Source organism: Spermophilus citellus (assembly GCF_964194105.1).
Source record: "Spermophilus citellus genome assembly, chromosome: 8".
Taxonomy (NCBI): domain Eukaryota; kingdom Metazoa; phylum Chordata; class Mammalia; order Rodentia; family Sciuridae; genus Spermophilus; species Spermophilus citellus.
In genome coordinates, this window is record NC_138189.1 from 66,406,294 (window position 1) to 66,427,608 (window position 21,315).

The 21,315-nt window shown below is 43.7% G+C and overlaps 1 protein-coding gene and 1 pseudogene across 2 annotated transcripts in view; one reads left to right on the plus strand and one right to left on the minus strand.

The window, feature by feature from the left end:
- Positions 1 to 21,315, minus strand: part of SCD5 (stearoyl-CoA desaturase 5) — a 156,701-nt gene that overhangs the window by 58,648 nt on the left and 76,738 nt on the right. Inside the window, exon 2 of the mRNA XM_081304329.1 lies at positions 5,456 to 5,586. Within this exon, the coding sequence (XP_081160455.1) occupies positions 5,456 to 5,586 (131 nt within the window). The remainder of the gene's footprint in view (positions 1 to 5,455; positions 5,587 to 21,315) is intronic.
- LOC308654640 (large ribosomal subunit protein eL31-like) lies at positions 11,532 to 11,920 on the plus strand (annotated as a pseudogene). Its single transcript has one exon. The product of its transcript is annotated as a large ribosomal subunit protein eL31-like (transcript).

A 21,315-nucleotide genomic window follows, 5' to 3' on the forward strand; every position in this document is an offset into this window, starting at 1 on the left:
AGAGCACCACCTCCCTGGTGTTGTATATCATAGAGCTGCATTTTAGCTCTTGATAGCCTTCTTCTTGCTCTGGGCATATTTGTTTATTCCTTTGCTTGTGTTCATTTGCTCTTTCTCCCTCTGTAACACGCACATCCTGAGGACAGGGACCTTGTCTGTCTTGTTCTCCGGTGCCTGGATAAATATATATTCAGATGCTCTGAGAAGCATTAGGGCAGGGCAGGAAGCAGGTGGCCTCTGGAGTACGCCACCTGCATTGGAAGTCCTCTCTGTCACTTAAACCCATATATCCTTAGACAGGTCACATAGCATCTTTTCTTTCTGTTTTCTCACCTGTCAAATGAGGAAAACCTAATTTGTAGCATGTTCTCAGATGACTATATAAAGTACCTGATGAAGTTCTGGTATGTGGCTAGCATTCAATAATCATCTTCCTCTATTCTGTTGTTGTTCTTGTATATTCTTGCCAAAGTCTATGACCCATGGTTTCATGATTCACTTAACATATTTATGTGTAAAGTTTGTTCCATTCACAAATCACACTGTAACCCAGAACAAGCTGCAAGCCATTGCCTCCACATTCACAGTGAGATAAAAGCTGGACAAACTGAAAGCAGACAACTCTTCTTACATCTATTGGAGATCAAGCTCATAAGACATATGGCTGCCCCCTAAACTAGATAGAGGCAGCACAGAGGATCAGGGGAGCAGACACCCAGGAGCAAAGCCCAGAACTAGAGCCAGTGCCGGTTGGAGCACTTGAAACCATAACTGATAGATTGCTGGAGGCTCATTGTGGTCAACCTAAGAGCTAAAACCCCTGAGGGTGCCCAGTCCTAGGGGACCCCAACCCTACCATGAATTGTTCTCACTCTGATTTCTGAAAAATGTCCCTGGGTTTCCTGCAGGAGGAGGAGAAAATCAACCATTTTGAATTATGGCCAGAACTCTTCATTTTCCCTAACAAGGCCTGTACTCAGAGAAACTACTTCACCAGAGCCTAACCAGCTGGAGTCTTACCAAAGCCTAATTACTTAGGGGAAGGAAAATACCCAACTCAGGAACACTAAAAGACTGAGACCTAATCATAGAATGCTTCCTGTGTTAATCATCATTCTGTGACCGTGACAAAATACTTGAGAGAATCAATGTAATAAGGGGAAGATGTTTATTTTGACTCTCTGTTTCAGAGGCTCCCATCCATGGACATTGGCATTGGGACCATGGCAGCACATTACAACATGGCGGGAGCATGTGGCAGAGGAGGCCTGTTCACCTCATGGCAACCAGGAAGAAAAAATGAGATGAGGGGCCAGGGTCCTAATATCTCTTTTAAGGGCACATCCCCAATGGCCTAACTTCTTCCACTAGGTCTCAACTCCTAAAGGTTCTACTACCTGCCAGCAGTGCCATAGCTAGGGCTCATGGGCTTGCATGGGATGTTCAAGATCCCTATAGAATGCTTCCCTTTCCTCCACCTTATTACCACATCATTAGGGGTCATTACCAGAGGTTGCAGTGGAAAGAATTGAAAGCCCAAGAAGAAGTTTCTAGGAAAACCAAAGACAATGAAGGTAACAGAAGGAAAATTACTTAGGTCAGAAAAATCAGGCCAACATAAAGAAAGAGCATCAGGGACAAATGAAGATAAAATAAAAACATATTTTTAATTCTTAACTAGTCTAAAACATAACAGTTTGCTCAAAAATAATACTAGCAAAAATGCATCTGGTGATTTTAGCCTAGAATAAATAAAAATGAATGGCAACAATGGTATAAGGGTCAGGAGGGATAAATGAATTGGGTATTTGCAACACTGCAAAGTGGTATAGTATTTTTTTTGAGGTGCTGGTAACTGAACCCAGGGTCTCAAGCATGCTAGGTTAAGTGCTCTATGGTATAGTATGACTTGAAAGTGTACTGGGATTAATTGTAAAGATATATTGCAAATTCTAGGAAACCACTAATTTTTTTAAAGTGTCATTGATATGCTAAGAGAAGAGAGAAAATAGAATCATGCAAAAATCAGTAAAAATCACAAAGGACAGAAAAGAACAGAAGACAGAAATAGGAAATGAGAACAAGGGTAATAAATAGAAGACAGGAACGTGGTAGATATTAATCCAACTGTATCAATAGTCACTTTAAATGTGATGGTCTAAGTTAGAAGATAGAGACTTGGGCTGGGGATGTAGCTCCACAAATGAGCATGTGCTTAGCATGCATCAGGGCCTGGGATCATATCCACCCTCCAAAAAGACAGAGGCTATTCAGAGTGGATTAAAAAAAAACTGACCCAACCATATGCTGTGTGCAAATCACACTGTAGGACACCACATAGGAACTTCCATGTGTGAGCCAAAAGATCCCCAGCTGGAAGCTCAGGAGACCTGAGTTTCTGTCTGAGTCTATCCACCACTGACAAGTCACTAATGTTCTCTGAGTTACATGTTCACCTGTTTATAAAGATAAGAGGATTTAGACTGAATTCCCTAAGGTCACTTCCATCTTTAAATCTTATGTCTCATGACCCGATGAGGAAATGGGCCATCGTTGAGAAGGATGAAGCATCTAGCAGGTGCTGTTAATTGGACTGGGTTCACAAGACAGTCAGTGCAGCCAGCAGATGTGAGTGTGCAAACACAAGAGCACAAAGCAGTCCTGATGACTGTTCCTGAAAACTGGAGGCAACTGAACAGCAGGAATCCCTCACCTGGGTCCACAAGTGACTAGGACAAAATTATAAGGAAGTTGCAAGCCATCTTTAGGTTGACTTACATCCTATTAAAAAGGGAGAAGGACAGGACAGAACTCTGGGGGTCGTTGCAGAATGCAAGGGAGTAAAGGGGCTAGAGGGTTTTTACAGTTCCTGTCAGAAATCCTGTTCCATCGTCATCTTTTCAAACTAAAAGTGCCCCCACTTTTCCTGACTCATGCATATCTTCTCTACAGAAGAAACAGAAAAGAGACCTTCAAATGTTTAAGTTCCAATTTTAAGATTGTTCTTAATGATCAGGATCTTGTTTGCAGCATCTAGCCTCAGAAATAACTATGGCATGCCTTGACCATTTTGGCTAAAGATATGGACATTCTGATGGAGGGAAAGTGGGGAGAACCTTTGAGACACTTTAAAAATCCAGGAGAACATCAAAGGGAACTAAGTCAATAGCTGCATTAAGTTGGGGTTGGGGGTCAATACCCTACATGGGCAGATCACCACATATTTTTTCACTCTTCCAGGTTGTTCTCCTCTGGAGATTAAGTGATCTGGACTGACTGTTCTTTCCCACTGATACCAATATACATAGTTATAGAAGCCAGCCCTATGCTTACCTTAAAGACACCCTTTGCTTAGTGACATTGTCATGTAACACCAGACCCACAAAGCACTGAAATTTCCACTGAGATATTCTGGGAATTCTAATATATCACTAGATGAAAAAGCCCCCTTGAGGGCAAGGATTTTGAGTGCTGTTCATTGTTAGACCCAGTGCCTATACTAAGTGCTTAATAAATATTTGTTGAATGAATAAAAAAATTCACCACAAATGTGGGTCTTGAAGGAAGTGTGCATAGTCGAATATGATGATTTCTAAAAATGTTTTTCAAAGCTATTCATTTTTTAAATTTATTTAACAATTAGTGAGCGTTTTCTATATGATAGCTACCAGAATATAGAAATGAGATAGTATGTGGATTCTCATAAAACACAAGAGGAAGAATAATACTAATAGAATGCTATTAGAAGCTTAATGCTTTTTCCCCCCATTAATTTCATCCTCCTATCAATTATTATTATGCTCCTTTTGCAGACAAAGAACCTGGGATTTGCATAAAAGCAGACCAAACAGCACATCTAGCAAACAGTAGAGCCAAGGATCTTGGTACTTCCCTGTACCATGTATTTTCTTCCCCAAGTAAGTTAAAATCACAGCCCAATATTCTGTTATGTGATGTTTTGTTAAGGACAATTTGTTTTTCAAATATTGAGTTACAAACAAATAATTTCACTGGGAAAATAAGAATCAGAGTTTTAGGCTCTCAGTCACGAGTTATTTATCTTGGAAAAAAAAATCCAAGAATAGGGATGTTTTATAACTACTTGAATGTGCAACTGGAGGTTAAAAATAATAAACTGCTTGAACAAAATAAATGAAAATATTGAGTTCAGCCCTGAATGGCATCACAGAACTAAGTCAATGAGTTTCTAAGTGATGATAAACAGAATACAACATTGAAATAAGAACATGGTTAAACTCAAAATAAAGTGCAGCATAGTTCCCTTTGCCAACAGGGAACCAAGAACATGGAACCAAGAAGTAGCCAAGCTCTCCTTTGTGTGTAGTAGGGTCTTTCCTAGGACCCTGGACTAATTTCTGACTGTGCCTGAATTCTCTAACCACTACATATCCATATCACCAACTGTGTTTCCCAAACTGATCTACGTGTTAAGTCCTGTTTGCTCTGTGAAAGCTGAAACTGTAGAGGGAATCCTAAAGCCAGGGACATGAATTCATAGCCACAAGAGAAACGCTCAGGGTCAGGCTCTGTTCTAGGGAAGCGGGTGGACATGCCAGCTGTGAGATGTCTGCTTCCCCTGGAACCAAAGGCAGCTTCAGGAATCACCATTCCTTCCTATTGGTGGAAATAAATGGAGCCTGGATTGATCTGCCCACATATAAGGGCAGAAACTTTGAAACAAGTTGTTCCCACTTGTGCTGCCTGAATTATTAGGTGAAGAATTAGGGGCAGTGGGGGGAAATCTGTGGTCAAATCAAAATCCAAATAGCTCAGAAAGTGCCCAAGGTGGTAGGAAATGGTCTAGGACTGGAATTGTCCTAAAGGATAGGGCCCAATCATGGTACACTGGTGACCTCTTACACTGTGATAGGTCCCTGGAACTTTCAATGATTACATAACAACCCTGCAAATGAAATCATACTCTTTATTTTTACAAATGAATAAAGTGGAGATGAGGACTGATTCACAACCAGCAACCCTCAGAGCAGAATCCCTGAGTCTTCCAACACTGGGTCAAAAAGCCTTTCCACCAAGGCCTTGTAGGGTAAACTCAGGACACTGATTTGTAAGAACAATGACTATGGAGTCAGATTGACCTGTGTTTGCCCACCTTGGATTTTAGCCCTATAACTTGGGCAAGTTTTCTAACTTCATCAAACTTCTATTTCCTCATCTGGCTCATGAGGCTCTTGTGAGAATCAAATGTGATATATATAGCACATGCTCAGCACAGAACTTGGCCCCTGGTTAAGCTGGACAAGTGTTGAGGGCTTAGGGCATGTTTCTAGCATAAATGCTAGAAAAAATGGGGACGGAGAATGCTTGGGGCCTGAGCACTGACTAGGACCAGGGTGGAGAGTGTCAGCCCACCCCTCTCCTCCTCCCACACTGCCTTCTACACTGGGTCCCCTCAGCAGAAACCCTCCTTTCCCACCTGGAAAGCCATGGAGTTGGCAGCAGCCAAAAATATCCTCAGGGGCAGCTTGGCCTTGTAGGACCTGTGGCTCCACAAGCGATGGGCACCAGCTGTCACACCCAGAGCAGTCAGGAGGAAGCAGAAGTAGGCTGTAAGACATAGAAGAGAGAATGTCAATAATTGTCACTGAGCCCTTCAATATCCCCATGTGTCTTCCCTTCCTGAATAGCAACCCATGTGAAATGACATCAGAGGAAGAATCTGCAACGTGAAGAATTAGTAACTTGAGAAGTCTTTTTATTGATTGGTAGCTTTCCAGTACCAGACAGAAGCAGAGAGAAATTTCAACCTGACTTCAAGAGGTTTTAAGTGTCATTTCCCCCTCTATATCAAACAGATCTTTAATTTGCTATTGTTTCTTGCTGACCTTGATGCAAAGTCACAAATATATGAGCAGGCATATGTGATCTAGGCCTGCCTCTCACTTCTGCAGTGAGATTGATCTCTGTTCTGCCTCCTCATTGGCTCCCATGCCAGGGTGAGTGTTATGTGAACAGCATACTTCTGAGTGGCTGTGCCTATTATCATGGGACCACAGGCATTGGTTTGAAGGAAATTGGGCCAGACTTAACAGCAATGAAGTCTGACTCAAGGCCAGTGAGAATAGGGATAAGGCTGACCAGAGGGACAGCAAGACTTGTCTTCTAGAGATCCTCACTTATACCATCATGAGGGCCTGAGGTAGGAAGATGGCCAACTGGGGACATTTTTCTACAGTGGGGCTTTCTGGGTGTCACACACTTAAACATATGTCCATCTCTCACACTCATCACAAGTGTTGTTGTACTCATTTTATAGTTGAGGAGCAGCATCTCTAAGAAGTTGGTTGGCAAGTTCTACATCTCAACTCAAGTCAGTCTTGTTCCCAGAGACCCCCATACCACCACTGCTACTGTTGGTGATGGTGGTGATGGTGATGGAGGTGGAGGTGGTTGGTGGTGGCAATGGTGGTGGAGTTAGAGATGGTAGTGGCAATGGTGGTGGAGGTGGTGGTGAAGATGGTGGTGGTGATGGTCATAATGGTGATGGTGGTGATGGTCATAATGGTGATGGAGGTGGAGGTAGTGGTATTGTTGGAGGTAGGAGTGGTAGTGGCGATGGTAGTGGATGTGTTGGTGATAAAGGTAGAAGTGATGGTGGTGATGGTGGTGGAGGTGGTGGTGGAGATGTCAGTGGTGATAAATGTAGTGGTGATGGAGGTGATGGTGGTCAATGTGATAGCGGTGATGGTAGAGGATGTAGTGATGGTGGTGATGGAGGTGTAGGTGTAGGTGGTGGAGATAAAGGTGGTAGTGGCGATGGTGGTGGAGATGGTGTTAGTCGTGATTTGCTCTTTGCCTGGAGGCCTGGAGTGGAATAAGTCCATGGTAGAAAATAGAAGCACGGGGACCCAAAAATGATGACTATTGAGATAATTGTAACTACTATAGTAGTGGCAAAGCAATGTGCCCATATAATGCTAAATATTTTACCTGATTATCTTACAACTCTATGGGGTTTGTAAAATGAGAGTTCCTGACCACTATACTAGTCTTTGCCTCCAGGAGACATCAAGTAAGTTTTATCTTCTCTTCCCCACCCCCTACCGTCATCTTGGATATTGGATCTCAATGTAATGTAAAAGTGAGCTGCTTCCTTATTGGAGGGAGAGCCCTAACCCAGACCATAGGAATGTGGGCTCTACAAAATTCCTTCAAGCACTTAACATAGACAGGGCCCTCCATAAAGAACTGCCAAAGAGAAAGTGTCAGGCTGTTAGCCGTGAGCTGTGATTTGCAAAAAAAAAAAAAAAAAAAAGCCTTGAACTGTGAAAGCAGCTGTAAATAGTCCCAGGCCAAAATGCATATGTAGAGAGCCCACCATAGCACTTCTCTGGAAGAATTCTATGGCAACTTAGATCAATATACACAAATATATAAATATACATATTTAAAAGGAGCCCAATATTACATCTTCCAAAAGTTAAGTGTTTGACGGTTCTGAAAACAAGATTTAGTCTTAGCCCTGAGATGAATGAGTGAGTCCCTGAATATACGTTGTTTTCTGAAATGAAACATTCACAAATCATCCCTTACTTGAAAGGTTAAAAAGCAAAAAACAAACAACAATCTGCCCACAAATCACAGAAAGTGCAGCAAATAAAAAGCTCTGATCTTTGTTATTATAATTCAACCTTAGTCAGGAGTCCATGAAATGGATAGTTATTTTCCTTGTCATCTAATGCCTTCTTGTCTCTACTAATAACTTTTTTCAGCTGTCAAGTAGTTAGGAGACAAGTAAAATCTAGAATGGAAAAATTTAATGTGACTCTACTTTGCCAGTGGGCTGACACTAGACCTTAGATGCAATCAAATTAATTTGAAGACTCCATGAAAAGCACGGCCCCCAAATGAATCACTCCAACCTACATTTCCCAGTCAGACCACTACCACAGACTGTGGCTTTGTCTTATCCTTTGGGGAAACTCCAAAAATTTAGGAGTTATGTACATGAACGGTGTGTCCATGTCCAAGACACTAACAAAGAGCTCAAACTGAAGACTGAACTGGGCAGTAGTGGAAGTTGGTTTTCCATGGTCCTTCCTGAAATCCAGGCCTGACCTGGAACAGTACCCCATCTTCCTGATAATGAGAATAAACATTTGACCCAACCTTTCTCTTTCTTCTGGTTCAAAGCCCAATCCAGGGTTAACCAAGGTCACATATCACCAAGATAAGATGTGCTGTTTGCAATAATAAAGAATGAGGCCAAGAAGGGAAGACACAAAGATGACAGAGGTATCCATGAGAGCCACAGGGAGAACTATTGGCCTTGAGCTACTGATTGAAGGCTCAGGAGCTCTGCAGTTCCTCTTTGATCCTATGGGCCTCCCTAGTATATTTCTGAGCTACGATAGTCCACAAATCCTTTTTTCTTATTTAAACTAGTTTGGATTTCTGAGGCTTAAATCCTACAAACCCTCTTGGGAGGAAAGCAACCCTCTGATTGATTCAAATGAGGATAAACCACAAAAACCCCAAGCTGATCTGAGGATTTATAAACTGTCCCTTTAACAGGACTCAGTGTTCCTGTTTTGATGGGGCCAAGTCTCTGTTCTTCTCTGCTGTGGTCTTTATGCCGATTAATATTCAAACAAAATTTCTGGTAGGGGCTGGCTAGCTGGCTCTCAGGTGATAAAATCGACACAGAATTGATAACTTTGAAAACAAAAAGGTGTAATGAGCAACACTGAAACCTTTACCATCTAGCTATGCCTCTCACAGAAAGGTCAATAAAAACCAGAATCCCAAGATGACCAAACACCAACAAACAAGTATAATGTCCTGGATGCAAACGAGTTACAGACTGTGGTTAGCTCAAACAAAACAAAAAGAAAAAAGAAAAAAGAAATGCATTAAAAAGATGTCAGGTAGCTGGAGAACTCCAGGGAGGTCTGCAGGACAGGCCTTTGCCTGCAGCCTCCAACACGGCCCTACCATTTTCCACCTCCTGGCCTTGTGCTATCTCTTCCCCGTAAGTAACCTGCTTCTTACCAAAGGAATATAGCAACACTGAGCGAATGCCAGTTCCATGATTAGGTTACAAAACACTTGCTAGCAGATTCTCTCAAGCTGTTTGTGATGAAGCAAGGCCCACACAGCAAGAAATTGGGGGTTCCTCCAACCAATCACCAGCAAGGAAATGAGGTGTTTCAGTCAGCTTTTTTGCTGCTGTTATCCAAAGACCTGACAAGAACTATTTCAGAGGAAGAAAAGTTTATTTGGGGCTCATGGTTTCAGAGGTCTCAGTTCATAGAAGGCTGACTCTGTTGCTATGGGCCCAAGGTGAGGCAGAATATCGTGGCAGAAATGTGTGGTAGAAAAAATCAGCTCAGGACATGACAAAATATATACTCCAAAATCATACCCACCACCCTACCTGCCTACCATTACCACCAGATAATCCCTATTAGGGGACTGGGTTATAACTCTCATCATCTAATCATTTCACCTCTGAACCTTCTTGCATTGTCTCACACATGAGCTTTTGGGGGACACATCATATCTAAACTATACCATGAGACCCTCAGTCTCATAGTCACAAGGAACCAGATCCTGCCTACAACAAAGTGAGTGAGCTTAGAAGCAGATCCCTCCTGCATTGAGTCTTCAAATGAGACTGCAGCCCTGGCCAACACACTGCAGTCTCTTGCAACACCCTGAGGCAATGGCCTCTGTTAAGCCAGGCCTGAATTCCTGCCCCAAAAAAGCTATGATAAAGGAGATGTGTTTTTGTTTTTAAAACAAAACTTAGAGCAAACTGCTAAATGTGGAGGTAATCTGTTTTGCAACAAGAATTAATATGACTTAAGCAGGAACCTTGCCTTCAGGTAAGGAAAGTGCATCTTTAAATTCTAGTTGGAGAAGAGTTTGTCATCTATAGACAGAAAGCAGACTGGTATTGCATGGTGCTAGTGGGGGGGAAGTAAGAAGAGATGGGAGTGACAGCTAGAGGGTTTGATCAGTGAGAGGGGACAAAAGTATTTTAAAACTGATTTGATGATACATGCCCAATTATGTGAACAGATTAAAATCCAAAGAACTGTACATTTCAAATGGGTAAATTATACAGCATGTGAGTTATATAACTCAATGAAACCATTATTTAAAAAAAATTCTAGTTGTAAATGGACATAATATCTTTATTTATTTTTATGTGGTGCTGAGGATCAAACCCAGTGCCTTCACACATGCAAGACTCAAGTGCTCTACCACTGAATTACAACCCCAGCCCAATAAAACTATTATTTAAAAAAGCAAATTATTACTGAATTACTAGTAGTTTTTATTATGCATATTATTTTTCAATGTGAAATTAAATAGATAAAACAAAACAGACAAAACCTGACAGACTGCCTAGGATGCCACCATGATCATCAACACCCCTGACACTCATGCATGGACCCTGAAATCTCCCACCATTGCCAAGAAGATCTGTTTGATCCTAGGCCTATGCCTGAATCCACCAAGATCCAAGATTCTGAGGCAGAAACACCCCAATACCCACAGTTGGGTCATAAACCCAAGCTCTAGCATCCAACGTCAAGAAGGAGAACCCACCGTTTCTCGGGCTTCCACAGTGGAAGCCAGAGTCTCCCATCTATCCAGATTCTCCTGTTTGGTGAGATATTGGTAAAATTATTGTTAGTGACCCCACCCCCACCCCTGCCGCCATACCATATAGCAGAAAATATTCCTAGAGAGGTAATAGAAACCAAAAATTAGAGCTCTCTAAATTCTGGACCTGTAAAGAAGGAGAGATAAGACAGCCCCTTCAAGAGCCAGGTATTAGACAGAAGGAAGCAATTATCAGTGTTCTCTAATCCTCACTTAAAATCCACGTCTCTCTAGCGTGAGAGTGAGAATTAATAAATTATAGCTACCATCGATTGAGAGCTTTTGATGTGCCTGGCCCTGCTAGAAGTTATATATAGTAACTCATTTAATACTCACCTCAGGTCGAAAGAGTAGGTAACATCATGATCTCTATTATGCAGATGAAAGAAACTATACTGAAAGTGATAGAGGCAGGACACAATCTCAGGAAGAGGCCTGCTCTGAACAAACCTGTTGATTGCTGACCCCTGGAGGCGGCCTGCATTCTAGCAGGAGGAGCATGAATGTATCATTTCCTTTCAGTCAGCTCAGAACATAAGCTGAAGGTCAAAGCCCTTGTTTTACCTTCTGCCTTTACCAGCTCACATGTTTTCTCTCCCACCAACAACACCTTCACCATGATTCTGCACTTGGTTCAGCCTCAGTTGGACATAAACATGAGCACCAGGCAACCCAGGATTTCATGGCACAGTTGACAGAGCTCCTAATATGTACCAGTCCCTTGGCTCAGAGCCAGGTTTGCCTAAGGCTATACCAAAAGGGTCCTTTCCCTCCTGGAGTTAATGGCAGTTTGAAAAGTGAATTAACTGCTATGTAATAGAAATTATGGCAAGAGCTGCAGAGAAAATGAACAGAATACAATCCTTCGCACCCTTCCTTTCCAACTTGGGCCTGGCATAATGGCTCCTGCACAGCAGGGTGATGAGAAGAAGGGCTGTTCTGCCATCAACAAGGTCCAGACCCAGCTATACACCATCAACATCACAAGCGCATCTGTGGAGTGGGCTTCAAGAGATGTGCTCTTTGGACACTCAAAGCAATCCGGAAATTTGCCATGAAGGAGATGGGAACTCCAGATGTGCGAATTGATACCAGGCTCAACAGCTGTCTGGGCCAAAGGAACAAGGAATGTCCCATATTGTATTCGTGTGCTATTGTCCAGAAAAGGTGAAGATGAAGATTCACCAAACAAACTCCATTTTGGGTAACCTGCATCCTTGTTACCACATTCAAAAATCTACACACAGTCAATGTGGATGAAAACTAACTGCTGATTGACAAATAAAGTTATAAAACTTAAAAAAAGAAAGAAATGAACAAAATAATAGGCAAGAGATTAAAAGGGGGATAAGTCAGTTTGAGGACCAGAGAAGGCTTTGCAGAGGCAGTTCCCACACCCTCAGGATGAGGAATTACCCAAGCAAGATGGGAGGAAGCAAGATTCAGACAGAGGAACCAGCAGCTACAAAACTCTGAGACTAGAAACAGGGATCTGTTTTTTAAAAGCTTCATTACACCTGTAATCCCAGAGGCTTGAGAGGCTGAGGCAGAAGGATCACAAGCTCAAACCTAGCCTCAGCAATGGCAAGGTGCTAAGCAACTTAGGGAGACTCTGTCTCTAAATGAAATACAAAATAGTGGTTGAGTGCCCCTCAATCCCCAGTACTCGCCCCACCCCCAAAAACTTGCATCTGACCACTTCCCCTGCCAACTAGCATGGAGTTACAGTTTGGATATGAGATGGCCCTCAAAAGCTCCTGTGTTGATGTGGGAATGTTCAGGGGTGAAATGATTAGATTATAAGAACTGTAACCTACTCAGAGGATTAGGATTAATAATTTGAAAAGGCTAATTGGGTGGTAACAGTATGCAGGTGGGACACAACTGGAGGAGGTGGGTCGATGGGAACACACTGTGGGGATCATACAACTTGTCCCCTGGCTCCCTCCTTCTCTCTGCTTCCTGGCTGCCATGTCCTGAGCAGCTTGCCTCTGCCACTCCCTTCAGCATGATGCTCCTCTGCCTCACCTCGGGCCCAGAGAATGGAGCTGGATGACCATGATCTAAAACCTCTGAGCCCCAAATAAACTTTTCCTCCACTGAATTGTTCTTGTCGAGTGTCTTGGTCACAGTGACGAAAAGCTAGCTAACACAGATGCCTATTGTTAAAAAAAAAAAAATTAACAGAAAATAACCAGTGTTGGCATGGATGTGGAGAGATAGGAACCCTGGCACACTGCAGGTGGAACGTGAAATGATGCAGCAGATGCAGGAGTGTTTGATGTTCCTCAAAAAGCTAAACACAGAACTACCATTTGATCCAGCAACTCCACTTCTAGGTTTATACTCAAAAGAACTGAAAGCAGGGACTCAACAGAAGCTGGGACATTCACATTCACAGCAGCATAGTCAAAGGTGGAGACAACCCCAAATGTCCACCAATGTACAAGGCATAGCACAGGCAAGAGAACATCAGACAGGAGGCTGCAGAGGAGGCCGAGACTTGCTGAAGGCCTGCCGAAGACTTTCAGTTAACCAAGGCTCTTAATTTTCTTGTTTTATGAGTAAACTGAGGACCAGAGACATTATGAGCACCTTGTGATCTCCAGGTGAAAGAGCAGGGACTCAAACATCATATCAATCCAGTCCCAGCCCTCTCAGTCTAGTGTAGAGGATCACACTTGTAGTCACCTAGGATCTTAAACAGGGCCTGTGGTGATCAGAGACGGGGCTGGCCGTGGGTGATTCTGATGCACACCCAGTGTTGAGGAGCCCCTGCTCTGTAATATACACTCTCAGACCCCCTGTGTCTGCCCACTTGATTTGCAAACATGGAAATCAGAGATCCAGAGAGTTCTCTGCTGCACTCTGTAACCCACCACTGGATACCAGCCCAGGGAAAATGCTAAGTGACTCTTTCATGTGAATGGCATCCAGGTCCTGTGCTCCCTTCCCCTCCCCCAGGCCTCCACAGAAGAGCCTTTGATTCCAGGCACAGGGCCCAGGCCGTGTGCACCAGGGATCTGTCTTCCACCAAGCAAGTGGGTAGAGGTGGGGGAAGCAAGCCAAGGGGGCAGGCTCCAGGCGACAGGGCCACACCTGAGGAGCAAGGAAGAAGACCTGGTGCTTTGATGTCTGCTTTTCCAGCCAGCTCAAGTGTCTGGAAAGTCAATTCTGCACTTCTGCCAATAAAAGACTGTTTCTCCTCTCCAGTTCTCACTGGATTTTGAAGAGACAGGGAAAGGCATCCAGACCCAAAGATGAGTATAGGAGAGAGAGAGAGAATACTAGTAGAGATGTGTCTATCTGCTCAGCCAGATGGCATGATGCTTCACATGGACTTAGAACCGAATCCCTGTTAAGTAACTTCTCTGTGTAACAATTTCTCTAAAGCTTGATTTAGCTATAAAGTGGGGGAAAAAGGTGTTGCAAATATTAAAAAGAGGTAATGTGTGCAATTTGAACTATACCTGGCAATTGATAAGCACTGATACATATTATTGCCTCAACTACGAACATACTCCATTGTCTCTGTCAAATATCCTGTTCCAAGGTAACCCCCTCTGAAGACACCCAGGCTCTTTGTCACTCTCAACTTGTGGTTCTTGGGGTGGGTGGCAGATTTTGCCTCCCTGTCACTCCACCTGCGCCTACATTTAGCAATGTCTTGAGACATCATTGGCTGCCACAACCAAAACTTGAAGGGTGCTACTGGCATCAAGTGGGTAATGGTCAGGGATGCTGCAAGCACCCTCCACAGTGCAGAAGCTCCCTGCAACAGCACATTATCCAGCTCAACATGACAATAGTTCCAGGGAGGGAATCCTGTTCTCGTTTCTCAGGAAAGCTCTCCTTGGAACCGGCCCTGGTTCATTCTCCTAACATGACAGCACCCGCCCTTGCTTCTGCACACCTCTCTGGCTTCATGGGAGTGGCAGGAGCGATTTATTTCCTATAATTTAATAAATAAGTTGAAAACACAGGACTAAAATGAAAGATTAGTAGTGTTTTAGGTCACAATACTCAAACTTCAATAAGCATCTTGGTAAAATCCAGATGCTGGTCTCACACCCAGTGTTGTGGTTTGAATCTGAAATATTCCCCCACAGTTCTGCTCTAAAGGCTTTGTCACCAGCCTGTGGTACTATTAGAAGGTGGTGTAAGCTTTGGGAGGCAGAGCCTCATTGGAGGAAGTATGTCACTGGGGCTGGAGGCATATTTTGTTCCTGCCCCGTCCTCGCTTCTCCTCCTTCTCTCTTTCTCCTTCCTGGCTGCTGTGAGGTGAGCAGCCTTGCTCTGGTCTGCACCCTCCTCATGATGTTCTCTGCCTCACCTCAGGCCCAGGATCAATGGAGCCAAGTGAACACGAACCAAAACCTCTGAAACTGTGAGCTAAAATAAATCTTTTCTCCTCTAAGTTGATTTTCTCAAGCATTTTGTCACAGCAACAGAAAGCAGACTAACATACCCAGCAATTCTTATTCAGCTGGCTTGAGACAGTACTTACCAATCTGCCTGTGTGTGTGTGTGTGTGTGTGTGTGTGTGTGTGTGTGTGTTACTAAAGATTGAAGGCAATGGGGCTCTACCACAGAGTTATTACAGGCTGGCACGACCACTCCTGACCAACTTCATGCTGCTGACCCAGGTCCCAGAAAGACCAGTTGACCAACAAAATCAGAAAGAAAAAACCTGAAAAGGCTCCCAGTGTCAGGCGAGGAATTCCATGGCTAGTCCCCTTGTTGGATGGTGAGGCAAAGAACCTCAATTAGACCTTATGTCAAGGTTCAAGAATGAGGTCATTTCCTCCTAGTGCTATTTGAACAATTCTCTCAAAGTCAGAACATGTCACAGGGTCTTGGAGCCTGTGGATTCAAGAGCAAAGCGTTTCTTTTTATCATTAAAACCTTTAAATTCTATTATACTTAAAATAACCAGCAGTCCTTCTTTGCCCTCCATCTCTTTCCACTAAGCCACTGCTCATGGTGCCACACTGCATGGCAGGTGTGTGCATTCTCTCAGCCCACCACGGGAACCATTAAGCAACTGCCCACATCTTCCAGGAAGATTCAAAGGTAAAGGAATGGGACAGATGAGGGACAGTGTGTTGCAAACGTTTCAAACATGCTACCTGTTTTCCTTGGTGTTGCTTTCATCTTTGGGTAGGTCCATTTAGACAGTTCTGATGTCTTGGGAAGATGCTACTTTTCCTAATTGCCTTAAAAACTAATATGACAATGAGCACGAAAATCATAGCAGATCACTAAGAAAGACAACACTATATCACATCTTGTGACCACTCAGCTATTACACCAGACTGCGCAATTCAAATGAAAAAGGAGGCAAGAGTTGGGGGTCTTTATAGGACCTCATTCAGTATACACATGACTCACTTCAGACAGGCCCCCAGTTACATCCAACATCTTACCAGTGGGTAAACATAGGGACAACAGAACATCTCTCTTGTCTGCTGTGTTTACCCATTGCAGTTAAATTAAAGAAGGAGCTATTGGTCTCAGCCCATCTTCCCTTCTAAAACAATCTCCAGGAGGCAGGGATTACATCTGTCTTTCCCTGTATTCTCAGCAGGTACCTATGCAACTAACTCAGCTAGAGAAAAATACCCAATCATGCTGACTGGCCTTGCTTTAAAGTCAGGACACCAACCTCAGCTGGGCTTCCGTATTTCCCAGCAACCACAGTGCATGTCCCTGGTCCATGTGTGGTCTCCCTCCCTTCACATCTCTCTCACGCCTGCTCCTGTCATCCCGCCCCAAACTTTCCCCCTTTGATAGCTGAGTTTCCAACTTCACTGAGCATATCAGAACTCCCTCAGGCCCCACCACCTCTGCCCACCTCCAGCATCTGAGCCTGGGTACCCCGAGATCTCTGTCACTCCAGATGGCTGCCCACACTGCCTTTAAGACCGGCCCTGCCCTGCACATCCCAGCCACTCACCTTACTCACACGTTGCCCACCCTACACACTAGCACATCCCCATGGCTGACAACCATACTATTATTTCTCTCATGTTAAAAAGTAAAATCTCGAGACCTCTCTGATGCCACTTCCCCACCCATATCCCACTCCACTTCCCTGCTCCCCTTTGCAGCAACACCTTCCGATGGATTGGACTGCCTCTCATCACTGATGACAGCTCCGCTCTTCCACTCTCTCTTAACCCCACTCAGGCAGGTTTCTGTCCTTCTCCTCTCATCCCTGCTCCCAGTCGAACTGCTCTTAGCCAAGTCCAGAAAAGACAGGTGCGGCCTCCTTACTCATGGGCAATCTCTAGAGAGCACCGAACCAATCATTACCTGGGTGATGGGGACAACAAAGGAGAGGCACAAGTGCCTCCAGCCTCTGCAGGAGGAGCTCCTGGGAGGGTAGAGGGAACCACATAGGCCAGGCACGGAGGAGCAAAGGCTAATGCTCCAGCAGTCGGGAGTGGCCTGGTCTGGCTCCTGAGAGGGAAAGCGATGTAAAATAAAGCGGGAGATAGGCAGGGGTCAGACCAGGAAGGGACTCATGTGATGCTGAAGTGATGTATTTGATATTAAGGACAATAGGGTGCCTCTAAAGAATTCCAGAGGATCACATTTAGAATGACAGAGCCAGGTGCAGTGGCACATGCCTGTAATCCCAGGGGCTCAGGAGGCTGAGAAAGGAGGATCACGAGTTCAAAGCCAGCCTCAGTGAAAGCGAGGCCCTAAGCAATTCAGTGAGACCCTGTCTCTAAATAAAATACAAAATAGGGGATGTGGCTCAGTGGTCCAGTGCCCTGAGTTCAATCCCTGGTACACGTTCCCCCAGCAAAAAAAAATAAATAAATAAATACATTTAGAATGATAGGAAAGCCTTGGGGAAGAGGAGCTAGAATTACACAGTGGGCTGAACCTGGAGACAGGTTGGGTGTGCTCCATGGGCCCACAGACACACATGCTCCCTCCCTTCTCACAATGCCCTGTGCCCCAGGAGGATGGCTGGGATAGGCTGTATCCCTTGGGCCTCCTCTGGCTTTTGTTTGGGTTATTTCCAGTACCCAGAGTCTAGATTGGAATTAGAAGACAACTGGCAAGTTTCTTATCCACTGTGGGTCACAATTTTCTTGTTAATAGAAATAACAAGGGTGTCTTGAATACCATTCTACAGTCTGGTACTGAGCTGCTTGTAGTGGAATTAGTTGAGGAGCCTTAAAATATGTGCACGTCTGGAATTTTAATACTGACAAGATAGGATTTCCTAACTCTGATTCATAGCTTCATGTCCTGGTGTGGGAATACAAGTTCTCATTAAAGAAAAAAGATCCCTTGATATGAAAATGAATTTCTTAAACAGAATTTGTGTTAAAAGTTAAGTTGTGTGCCGGGCGCATGGTGGTACACACCTGTAATCCCAGCTGAGGCAGGAGCTGAGGAGGATCTGAAGTTCAAAGCCAGCCTCAACAGCAAGGCCCTAAATGATTCACTGATACCCTGTCTGTAAAAAAAATATATATATATATATAAAATGGCTGGGGATATAGCTCAGTGGTTGATAGCCCCTGGGTTCAATCCCCAACCCCAACCCTAACCCCCCCAAAACCAGTTAAGTTGTCACAGGATGTTGGTGTCAGCCTTGACCAATAGCATGCAAGACTAGTTGACCAAATTAAATGATTAGGGGAAAAGATAAGAATGGTTTTATTTTGGTTTTAAGAAATTGTCAGACCAATACTGTTCTGCCTCCAGTCTGCTCCTGAAAATGCATGGCAACTAGTGAAGTGGCCGCACACACGCAGGTTAACCATCCCTAATGGGAAAATCCAAACTCTGAATCCTCCCAAACCTGAAATCTTTGAGTGACAACATGACACTACAAGTGGAAAATTCCACACCTGCCTTCATGTGATGGGTCACACCTCAAATACTGCATATTAAAAATGTGGTACAAAATGACTTTCAGACCATGTGTGCAGGTGTATATGATAAATGGATAAATTTCAAATTGAGACTTGGGTCCCTTCCCCAGATATCTCATGATGTATATGCAAATATTACAAGATCTGAAAAGAATTCCAAATCTAAAAGACTTCAACTCCCAAGAATTTCCAATAAAGAATACTTGGCCTGTATGAGATTGAGCTGCCAATTACTTGGCATTTTACCCAAAACAAAAAAATAAATCAGGGGGTAGGCAGTATAGCTCAGTGAGAGAGCCCATATATGTGATGCCCTTCACAGATAACTTTTTTGAGGAGCAGGGGGTGGGAGGAACTGGGATTGAACCTAGAGATACTTTACCACTGAGCCACATTTGCAGCCCCCCCCCCTTTTTTTTTTAAGAGAGAGTGAGAGAGGGGAGAGAGAGAGAGAAAGAACTTTTTTAATATTTATTTTTTAGTTCTCGGCGGACACAACATCTTTGTTTGTATGTGGTGCTGAGGATCGAACCCGGGTCCCACGCATGCCAGGCGAGTGCGCTACCGCTTGAGCCACATCCCCAGCCCTTCCCAGCCCTTTTTTATTTTTTTACTTTAAGACGGAGCCTTGCTGAGTTGCTTAGGACCTCGCAAAATTGCTTAGACCAGCCTCAAACTTGTAATCCTCTTGCCTTGGCCTCCCCAGCTGCTGGGATTACAGATGTGTGCCTCCATGCTGGGTGACAGATAACTGTTTGATAGCATATACTAGTTTAGACTGGGATCTCTCCCCTGTCCTCCACCCCTTGCTGGCTTGCTGGTCCCTTCTGTGCTATCTTACTTCCTTCTTCAAAGCCTCTTCAAATAACACAAAACTGGTCTCTGGGAGGAGGGGTGAGAAGCGTTTATTAAGTACAGGAATCAGTTCCCTGGCACAACACAGGGAGAATGTCAGCCAGCCTCTGTCGCAGAAATATGAGGGGGCTCGCAGGTAGTTTGGAATCAATAGCCACCCTTATATTTCCTAGTACGGCTTAAGGGGAGACAACAACTTATTCATTCAGAGTCTCAGTTCTCTTACCTGTAAAACAAACAAACAAAAACTATACCCAAGGGGCTAAGGATGTGGCTCAAGCGGTGGCTGGGGATGTGGCTCAAGCGGTAGCGTGCTCGCCTGGCATGCGTGTGGCCCAGGTTCGATCCTCAGCACCACATACAAACAAAGATGTTGTGTCCGCCGAAAACTAAAAATAAATATTAAAAGAAAATTCTCTCTCTCTCTCTCTCTCTCTCTCTCTCTCTCTCTCTCTTTAAAAAAAAAAAAAAAACAACTATACCCAAGCATCACCGTGAGACCCAAATGAAAATGCAGCCATTGCAAGGCTAAGGCCGGGTTAACCAGGAGGCAGAAGCTCCAGGGGCAAAGGAGGTCCCAGGTCTTTTTCCTTACCCTGGCCCTCAGTGCCCCCTCAGCTTCTCTAAGGTGCACTTGAGAACAGCAAACATACTTGCAATTTCTAATTCAGGATAATTCCCGTTATCTGTCCATGTTGCTCCCATCTTACACGAGTATTGAAACTAGAATTTAGGTTAGAATTAGGGAAAATTGATCAAAATGGATAATTCACTGCACTATGGGTAGATTGAACATCCTGCTTATTAATTATTCAGTTGTGATTTCCATTTGAGCAAAGTTTTGTGTGGGAGAGAGGTGTGCATACATTGTATATTGCTATAAATATGTGCATGCTCATTAATGTCTCTGCTTCTAAATGAGAAACTGTAAGATCAAAAGTGTTGGTCCCTCTAAAGGAAGACAAAAATTAAAAACAGGACCCAAACTGGTCAATATTGAGGAAGTAGAAAAAAAATAATGTTTGCTCTCATTATCTGAATTATCTGAATAGAGATCACTATCACCTTTTTCTCCCCTAATAAGCAATTCATCTATTGCTATAAAGACAACTACTGGTTGAACTTCAGCAACCCAAGGTTTAAGGGAGGAGCTAGCATATACCTCTGCAGCAATTTTTAAAAATAAATAAATAAACAAAACAAAACAGGAGGCCCAGACCCTCAGAGGGTCATGCTGCACCTTGGGGATTTCTTGGGGAAAGCACTAAGAACAGAAGCCCCAGACACTGCTGCTGGTTTAGGCCTGAATTAAAGTAAAAAATCAAGGGAAATTAAATTAAAGTAAAAAAACCAAGCCTCCTGAGAGGTGCTGCTTCCTCTGTGCTGTTCTCCTCAGGGATTTCTTCCTTCTTCCCTCTCTTGTCTGACCTGACAAAGACTCTCACCATGGTGCTCAGTGGCAACCAAACCTTCCTCCCTTTAGCAACTTCAGGCCAAGAACTAAAATGAAAAAAACGTTTGGCAGGGAGGGGTACTTGCTGCCTTCTCTTCCCCGAAATTACAAAACTCATTCTTTTCAAGGTTGTTGCAAACTCAATATTTCTGCCTTAAATAGGGAGGAAAAAGTTAAAAATGTAATAGTACAGTATTCATTCACAACACCAAAAACCTCCTTCAAGTTTCCCATTAGAGATGGCATCGTTAAGGTGTCCAACCTAGCACAGACTCCAGCTCCAGGAGGTTTCTGCACATATTTTCATTCCGGCAAAGTCTGTTTAAGTCACCATGGATAATCCAAAGCAGTTTTTTTTTTTTTTTATTCAATGCACAATTTAGGGCTTGGTTTTCTGATTTTCACTTGACGCATACAATTCCAAGTAATTTTAATAAGTTGCCTTAGCAGAATAGA